Source organism: Lepus europaeus, chromosome 1 (assembly GCF_033115175.1).
Source record: "Lepus europaeus isolate LE1 chromosome 1, mLepTim1.pri, whole genome shotgun sequence".
Taxonomy (NCBI): domain Eukaryota; kingdom Metazoa; phylum Chordata; class Mammalia; order Lagomorpha; family Leporidae; genus Lepus; species Lepus europaeus.
In genome coordinates, this window is record NC_084827.1 from 139044525 (window position 1) to 139054103 (window position 9579).

Here is a 9579-nt window from a genome sequence, read left to right on the forward strand (position 1 = left end):
AAGCTTTCACTGATGGAACTCATCAACTCAGTATGTCTCTGAACATCCTACAAAGGAACCATCCAGTAACCTTCTATTTCCTAAACTCAGGTCTTTGTGTAGTGCTTGTTGTAATCAAGTCTCTCCTTCTCATTCTCACTATTCTTGCTGTGGACCATTGCCTTCATTCCTGTCTGCATTGTTTCCCACCTAATCTATTACCGTAGTCTCCTACCCTGTCTCAGTAACTTATTATACCGGCCTGATGGATCTGAAACCCTGGGAAGAGGGGTCCACTTTCCCTGTGGAACATGGCTCCTCCCCAGACCCTCAACCTGCCGGTGAGACCAAGCCACCGGTAAGCTCCTAAATCACTGCCACATGTGGCCCGATCGCACGTTGCTGATGTCCATCCTTCACAAGCCTTCACCACTGCCTTCTACTGTGAACTGAATTTTATTCTCCCCAAATGTGTATGTTGAAGAGCCGACCCTCAATGTGGCAGCAATAGAAGATAGAGCTTTGAAAGAGGCAGTTAAGGTCGAGACAGGTTATAAGGGTGGTACCCTAATCCAATACAACTACCATCCTTATCAGAAAAGGAAGAGACACCAGGAGTGTGAGTTCAAAGAGGAAAGGCCGCGTAAGGGCACAGCAAGAAGGCAGCAGCCTTAGAAGAAGCCAAACCTGCTACAATCTTGATCTTTGGACTTTCAGCTTCCAGAATTGTGAAAAATAAATTTCTGTTATTTAAGCCACTCAGTCTATGGCTTTTTGTTGTGGCTGACCAAGGAGACTAATACAGCCTGTCTGGCTGAATGCGTTCTCCCCTCTGTGGACCCCTCTAACACTTTCCCCTACATTGTTGTCATGGTACAGACTTAGGATCCCTTGCCCCAAATGCTTAGAACTAGCAGTGTTTCAAAATTTTTTATTTTGGACTATTTGCACACATGTATGAGATATCTTGGGGCTAGAACTCAAGTGGAAATATGGATTTCACTCATGTTTTATATACACCTTATACATATCACCAGAAAGTAATTTTACATGATATTTTTAGTGCACCTACATTTTGACTGTGACCTGCCACATGAGGTCAGGAGTAGAATTTTCCACCTATGGCAAAATGTCAGCCTCCAAACAATATTAGATAATGGACCATTTCAGATTTCAGAGCATTTTGGATTTTCAGATTAGAAATGTTCAACCTGTACTTTTCTCTTTACTTTTTGATTTGAAATAATTTTAGAATTATAAAAATGTTGCAGAAATAGTACAGAGAGTTCTTGAATACCCTTCGCTCAGCCTTTCCCTATTGTTAACATCTTATACTGATATAAGAAGAAAATGTACATTGGTACCATATTAGAAACTTGCAACCTCATTTCACTAGCTTTTCTCTAATGTCCATGTGCCGGTCCAGTGCAATACAGAACTGCACAGTGCTGCTAGTGCCCTACCTCCTTAGACGCCTCCAATCTATGATATTTCTGCAGCCTTTTCTCATTTCTCACGATCTTTACACATGTGTGGGGGTGGGAGGAGTTAAAATAAACTTTTTATTTCAGAATTGTTCTAAATTTATGAGACAAAAATTATGTGATACAAAGAGTTCCAATGTACCTGGCACCCAGCTTCCCCTATTATTAACATTTTATATAGTATGATATATTTGACACAGTTAAGGAACCACACCCAGCTTTCCCTATTTTTTAAGCCAAAATTCCTCTATTATTCCCACTTCTTTCAACCTGTTGCAACCAATGTTCTGTATTCATGTTGAGTTTCTTTTATAGCTCCCATAAATGTAGAGAACACACAATGTTTGTCTTTCTGTGTCTGGCTTGTTTCACTTAACATCATGTCCTCCTGTTCCATCTATTTCGCTGCAAATGACAAGATGTCTTTCTTTTTTGGAAGAATACTATTCCATTATACATACATAGTGCATTTTCTTTATTCGTTCATCTAATAATGGAAATTTTGATTATCCCATATCTTGGCTATTATAAACTGTTAAATTATTTAATGTATTGAATAATTATATCGTAGAATGTCCCTCAGCTAGGGCTTATCTGACTTTTTCTCACAATTCAACTAAGGTCATGCATTGTTGACCAGAAGACCACAGAAGTGAGGTTAGACCTTTCTTAGTGCATCATGATAATAGTGACCAGCAAACATAATGCTAGTATCTTCTTTTGAGTGACATTAACCTGGATACTTGGTTAAGGTGGTGTCTGAAAAGTTTCTTTATTGTAAAGTTGCTATTTTCATCTTATAATTATTAAATAATTCAAAATAGTTTAAAATTATGCAAATATTATTTCTTACCATACATGTTTTTTTTCCGTGAATTCTAGCATCTGTTGATGCAGCAACTATCACTGTAGGGTTTACGCAATGGTAGTTGTTCTATTTCTCTCACTTACTTCACATTAATAAATTGGGTTTCTTCTATAAGAATGGCTGGTCATACTCCTTCATTGCCGGCACCGTGGCTTAACAGGCTAATCTCCGCCTTGCGGCGCCAGCACACCAGGTTCTAGTCCTGGTCGGGGCGCCGGATTCTATCCTGGTTGCCCCTCTTCCAGGCCAGCTCTCTGCTGTGGCCCGGGAAGGCAGTGGAGGATGGCCCAAGTCCTTGGGCCCTGCACCGGCATGGGAGACCAGGAGAAGCACTTGGCTCCTGGCTTCGGATCAGCGTGATGTGCTGGCCGCAGCAGCAATTGGACGGTGAACCAATGGCAAAGGAAGACCTTTCTCTCTGTCTCTCTCTCTCACTGTCCACTCTGCCTGTCAAAAAAAAAAAAAAAAAAAAGAATGGCTGGTCATACTCCTTCATTTATTTATTTAAATCAGTATAGAGTCATGAGTATTTTATGTTATAATTCACCAGTGTCATTATTTACATTATTGCTCACATTGTTTCTGGCTTTCAATTTCGGATCTTCTAAATGTTGGTTTGTAATCCGTTTCTGGCTTCAAAACCAGCAATGGCTGGATAAGTCCTTATCACCTTGCAACACTCTGAGTCTGGCTCTCCTATCTCTCTTTCTTTCACTTATGATTGCATTAGGATCACAGAGATAATCCAGGATAAAATCCCTACTTTTAAAAAGTTTGTTTGTTTGTTTATATATATTAGTATTTGAAAGTATTTGTATTTGAAATTATGTATATTTGAAAGTATTTGTAGTTGAAATTATGTATATTAGTATTTGAAGGCATTAATATTTGAAGGTAGAGAGACAGAGATCTTTCATCCACTGGTTCACTCCCCCAAATGCTCACAACAATCAGAGCTGGGCCAGGATGAAGCCTGGAGCCAGGAACAAGTCTCCCACAGAGGTAGCAGGAACCCAAGAACTTTGTTGTCATTTGCTGCCTTCCCAGGCACATAATCAAAAAGCTGGATCAGAAGCATGGTAACTAGGACTCAAACCAGCACTCTGATATGGAATATGGGCATCCCAAAAGGCGGCTTAAACTGTTGCATCACAATACCCTCCCCAGTCCCCCTATTTTAAGATCAGCTGGTTGGCAGCCTAATTTCCTTGCCATTCATGTAACAGTCACAAAACACATTCGTTGGTTCTGAAAATTCATATATGTATAAAAGCATAGCCTAAAATTTCATGGAAAATAGAATTAACAAGTAATGTACATTTCCATGAACCTTGAAGGGGCATTATTCTGCCTGCCACAGTATGTATGCCTTTGATTTTTATCTAACACCCAGTGTTCATTTAAGTCTTTCCCCTTTCCCTACTTGAAATTTCTTTCTCTGACAATTAGAAATTTGACTGCCATTATCTATGATTTATTTACTTGTTCACTCCTAGTATTTACATAAAATAGTTTCAGAATTGCTGACCTCCATATCTTCTGAGAAATAAACGTACCGATTGTGTTATATTATTTATACACAATTCCTTCTGTCAGATGTCAGAGTATATGCCAAAGTTAATTAGGTAGTTCCTTAGGCAATTTTAATCTTCCCTTTCTTCACTGTGATTATGTTATTCATTTGTTACCCTTAGTATTCTATGTGTGGTCCCCACCACATCATGGCTGATTTTAATTATTTATTGGGGGCAATGATACAAAGAAAAAAGGAATTTCTTCCAAATATATTCTTACTAGAAAATCCTCTACATCGTATGTGAAAGACAGGATTTCCTGATGGTAAATAAGGAACCAACTACTCAAAAACAGCTCGATATTTCCTGCAGAGGTTTCAAACTAATGGACAACAGGTCAAACACAGCCAAAAGACCTGTTTTCTTTGAAATGCTGTTTTCCAATATTGAATATCATTGTGTTTTACATCACTAAACTGCTTATAAAAATACCAATATTCACTCTTTCATCCAAATTTAAAGAACTGGCAGTTTTGAACTTATATTTCCACATGATATTAATTAGTCAGATGTGTTTTAAACTTTTCCATTTAATAACACATCTGCTACTTCTAACCTAGCCTGTTTCCTACATTGTACTCTGCGTAGGCTCTATGAGTACATGCATTTGAGTTTATAACCAAATGTTCAGTTCAGATACTAAATAGGTAACAAATTCAGTGTGTACTAATATTATTAGAACAGTAGGAACCATCTACTGATCATTGGGGATGCCAAGAATTTACTGATCATTGAGGGTGCCAAGTATTTTATATACATCACATAATTGAAATCTTAGAAAAAGTTCTGTGAAGGAAGCTAATCTTCCCATTTTTCAAAAGAGAACAATGAAGCTCCAAGAAGTAGACCTAAGGACACACTCTTATGAGCAGGGATCCAAAGTACGTAAAGACAACAGATGGTGAATACAGATGGAGTGCCAGTGTAGAGAGTATTAGATGAATATGTACAGAGAATGATCAAAGAACAACCAGAAACAGGAAAACTAGTACAACAAAGAAAGAAGAACACAAAAGCAAAAGTGTAAGAATTTGTAGCAGCAATAGTGAACTCCCAGCAAGAAACTATTGAGACACAGCACAAAAGGCAAGACAAGAAAGGAAGCTAAGGAGGCAGCAAAACTTTAGACCAGAAAGGTGACATGGGGGACAGGACCATAAGCACGTATGCTTATCGTACACAGGATACATTTCTGGGTTCTCTGACTTTCCTCACAGTCTATTAAATCATTCTTGTTTAATTGATCTGCATAGTAAATGTGTCTCTAATGTTGTGGATTGTCTGAAATAAATACTTGAGAAGGTAGGTGGACGTCAATGGTCCTGTTCAGCAGTTCTGCCTTCTCAAAATCCTCTCACTATCATGTGGAGAAGATATTCACAGGCTGAAAGCTGGGTCTTTGGACTCAATCATTTCCTTGAACCTATTCTCTTCTTGTTGTCAACCTCTCAGTACTTTATTGTTCTCTTTTTTATTGTTATTCTTTCCTTGTGCTCATTAGTATGCTACAAAATGTTTGAAAAAAAAATCTCTTCAAAGTGAGAAAGAAGGGGAGTGCAGGAGGTAAAGAGGAAAGACAAGGAAGAGAAGGAAAAGAAGAAAAAAAGAAAGAAAGTTCTTGATTTGTGGCATTTGCCAATTCCATAGTGTAAATACTTCAGCTATGACAAATTCAAGTCACTTCTGTGATATCAATGAAAACAAACTTGGGAAGATGTGTAGTAAAACACCATTTACTAAGATTTTATCATACTGAACATACACAATAGACATGTGAACTGTAAAGATTACAGTTAAATGTAAATAAATAAAAAGAAATTTGTTTGGAGTGTTTATTAGTTTGCTTTTATTATAATGTATTAAATTATAAATTGATACTTAATTTTTTATAAATGTCATGTTTTACAACCAGCTAACAAAATACCTGCAAACTGAACAGTTAGTTCTCCTGAGCCCATGTGAGCCAGCTCAAGTTCATCATCGCTGGGATTTCAACCTTCTCCAGAAGAACACGAGACACTGAGGTAGGTTATAGATCTTTTTTTTTTTAATAATGAAATGTAGTTTTTGACAGTGGGACCCTTTATTCTGTGAAACTGCCATAGAAAAGAGGAAATTTCATCTCATATTGTCTTTGTATCTATTCTCCATAACTTGTGTCACCCAGTTATGAGGCCATTCCAAGTATCGGAAGCTATCCACTACTTTCTCAGTTGTTAGTGCAAAGAGGTGTCACTGTGCTGCTCATTGTCCTTGCCTACACAGTATCCAGGGTAGCATCCCTCTGCTCCTCTGTGCCATGTGTGGACACTCCAGTTCTGTGCTGGCTACCTTTGGCCCTATCCACCACAGAACCCACATCCCTGCTTAGCTGACTCCCCTTCCCTAGCCTCATGGCAGGAGGACAGAGTGAAGGTCCTATATCTCAGTCCCCGTACGATCCCTGTTTTCCTTTGCTCTCTGTCCCCAGTTCCATCAGAATTTTTTTACACTCTGGGAAGCACTGTGCTTCAAGAAAACATAAGACCTCTTCAGAAAATTTGCTTATTCTGAGAATCCTCTCCCCCACTGGAAAGCTTAGTTTCTTTGAAACAACATCAAGAAAGGCTCCCCAGTAATTTCCACAACTTGCCCTGTCACATCCCTCCCCTGAGATAATGGGTACCTGGAAACTATGAGCTTAATTACAGGAAAAGAAAAGGGTGGGAGGAGGAATATAGTAATGAAATACAGGTTAATTAAAAAAATCATACTCTAAACATAAAGTTGCCCCTTGACATCTTTTCCCTGGCCATGCTCTGAGTAAATACTCTTCTGGAAGAAGAATGACAGTCAAAACTGGTCCTTTGCAAAAAAATGGTTCCTTCTGCATGCAGTAGACCAAGTTTGGCTAAGACAAGATGAGGTTTTGGGGAGTAAGAGAAGTGTGCAGAACAAAGCAAAGCCAATGCAAGCTCCAGGACATACACTTCTACTCGCGTTTTTACAAGCTGCAGTGCTATCCCCTCTTCTCTCTGTAGAGTAGCCCTCCACTCTCTTTCCTAACTCTGTCCTTGGGAAATGTTTCTTCAGTCCCTGCAGGTAGTGCAGCTTCCCTGCAAACCTCTGCTGAAGTTCTTGTTCAAGTGACAAGGAGAGCCATGCTTGGAAGCTCTTCAGGGCAGACCCAATGTCACGTCTGCGATGTTCTAAGCTTTCAAGGAAGTGCATGTGCTGATGTCCCTTCTGTGCCCATGGTCTCTCAGTTCCCTTCACCATTCATTTATGAAATGCTTTCTATGAGCAAGGCATTGCTGTAGTCAACTGAGAATACAACGATAAATCACATAATCTTGCCCCACTGCTGCTCATGCTCTATAGGCTGGTTCACCAGAGGAAGAGGCCAGCCTAGTCAGGCCTGAGCTCTCAGTAATGGTGTATTGGGGAGCATCATGCCTTAGGTAAAGATCAGGCAAAAGACTGACAACTGGAAAAGAGGAGCAAAAAAAGACATTCCAGTCAGGAGCAGCAACCTGAGGAAAGGCAGAGAGATGTGACAAAAAAAAAAAAAAAAAAAAAAAAAAAAATGAGGGGACAAGCTTCCAAAAGAAACCCAGAGTCCTTAGAAGCTCCAGAGAGAGTCAGATGGTACAAGTGCTGATCAAGAGAGGATGGGATGGCTGGGACCATGTCACACACCGTGGTGTTCATTCTCGAACTGTTGGAACTGGGAAGCCATTGACGGCTTTAAAGTAGTAGAACAGCAGGAACCAATGTCATCTTTCAATGAACAGCAATACTAATTACCTGGTGACTTTCAGGGACTTAGCAAAGGTTACACCACTAAGAAGCAGAGTCTGGGTAGTGACTCAAGTCTTCTGTCTCTAAACCTGACAGCACATAGGGAGCTCTTCATGACTAATCCCTCGGACTTGCACTTTCTATGGTGTGCTCCTATGCCCAGCCTTGAGGTCCTTGTCCTCCTGCAGCATGTTTATCTTCCTATTTCTAGACCTTGACTACTCTGATCTCACCATTTGAAAGCCTTTCCCTCATTTAAGCTCCTCCCACTTCAAACAAGAATTCATAATTTAGAACTTGTCAATAAGACTTTATAGGGGACTCTGCTCTTTGGACTCCAGTACATCTTTCTAAAAAAAAAAAGCCCTTATCACACTTTACTACGATTGTCTGTGTTTGCATTTGTCTCACCCAGTAAACTGAGCTTCTTGAAAGACATGTCCAGTGTTTCAATGTGGCTCATTATTAGCACCGTGTCTAGCATGCAGCACATACTCAGAAATTGTGGGCATCAAAACGACCCTAAAAGGGCTGGCGCTGTGTAAAGCTTCCACCTACAGCACTAGCATCCCCTATGGACAACAGTTCCAATCCCAGCTGCTCCCTGCTAACACGCCAGGGAAAGCAACAAAGGATGACCCGACCCAAGTGCCTGGGCCCCTGCACCCAGATGAAGCTCCTGGATCCTGGCTTCGACATGGCTCAGTCCTGGCTATTAGGGCAATTTGTGGAGTGAAACAGCTGTTGGAAGAATTCTCTCTCTCTTTCTCTGTCTCTGCTTCTCTCTCTTTGTAATTTCTTGATAATGGTCATTAAAAACTACTCCCAACCCCCCCATGTCCACAGCAATATTCCATCTAAATTGGTTGAATCTTGAAGTGTAATCCAATAAGACTGAAGACCAAACACTTCAGGTCCTGGACAAGATAATAAAATACTCGTAAGCCTTCTGGGTCCTTGCACTGATTGACATCAATAAGGGAACCAATTTTCGATGTTGTGAAAGAAATGTGTTCATCACCAATAACGATTTCAAGCTCCTGCCAGCCCACTCGGTCAGGAGGAGGCCACAAAGCATCATCTTCTTTGGTAATTTCACTGTCATCAACTATTCTCTTTAGTTCCTCCATCACACTTTTATGTACATAAGCCTCTTTTCTGATCATGACATCATTTTTGTAATTACTGTTGTTGGCGTATCTCAATTTCCCATCGGGTCGGAACTCAAACTCCAGGAACTCATGGCCAAACTTGCCCTTGTGACCCACGTAGTAGCGCAGGTAAAAGTCACTCTCCATGGCTTGCAAATACCAACCAAGAACGAACTTTGAGAGCAAACCTCAGCTGGCACTGTCGCTCAACAGGCTAATCCTCCACCTTGCGGCACCGGCACACCAAGTTCTAGTCCCGGTCGGGGCGCCGGATTCTGTCCTGGTTGCCCCTCTTCCAGTCCAGCTCTCTGCTATGGCCCAGGAAGGCAGTGGAGGATGGCCCAAGTCCTTGGGCCCTGCACCTGCATGGGAGACCAGAAGAAGCACCTGGCTCCTGGCTTCAGATCAGTGCGATGCGCCGGCCGTAGCGCGCCGGCCGTAGCGCGCCGGCTGCATCAGCCGTTGGAGGGTGAACCAACAGCAAAGGAAGACCTTTCTCTCTGTCTCTCTCTCTCTCACTGTCCACTCTGCCTGTCAAAAAAAAAAGAGAGCAAACCTCACCTCCAGGGTCGGCATCCAGCACTGACGTTTTCCCATGTAATAACTTTTAAAAGGATTATTTATTATGCAAATAACCTAAGGGCTACAAATTAAACCAGTGATCTAGTCAAGATTCTAACTGGCTAGAACTGTAGCAGGTGACCTGTGCGATTGAAATAAAACCAAAAGCAGTGTCCCTGGAG

General features: G+C 40.9%; 1 protein-coding gene across 1 annotated transcript; it reads right to left on the reverse strand.

The window, feature by feature from the left end:
- Window positions 1-8502: 8502 nt before the first annotated feature.
- On the reverse strand, window positions 8503-9022 carry LOC133767070 (protein mago nashi homolog). The gene has a single exon (XM_062201193.1). It carries the CDS (start codon window positions 8981-8983, stop codon window positions 8543-8545), a length of 441 nt encoding a protein of 146 aa, XP_062057177.1. The 5' UTR covers window positions 8984-9022; the 3' UTR covers window positions 8503-8542.
- Window positions 9023-9579: the final 557 nt, after the last annotated feature.

Coding starts and splice junctions, on each gene's coding strand:
- LOC133767070 (XM_062201193.1), bottom strand. CDS start 8,983: ATGGAGAGTGACTTTTACCTGCGCTACTACGTGGGTCACAAGGGCAAG.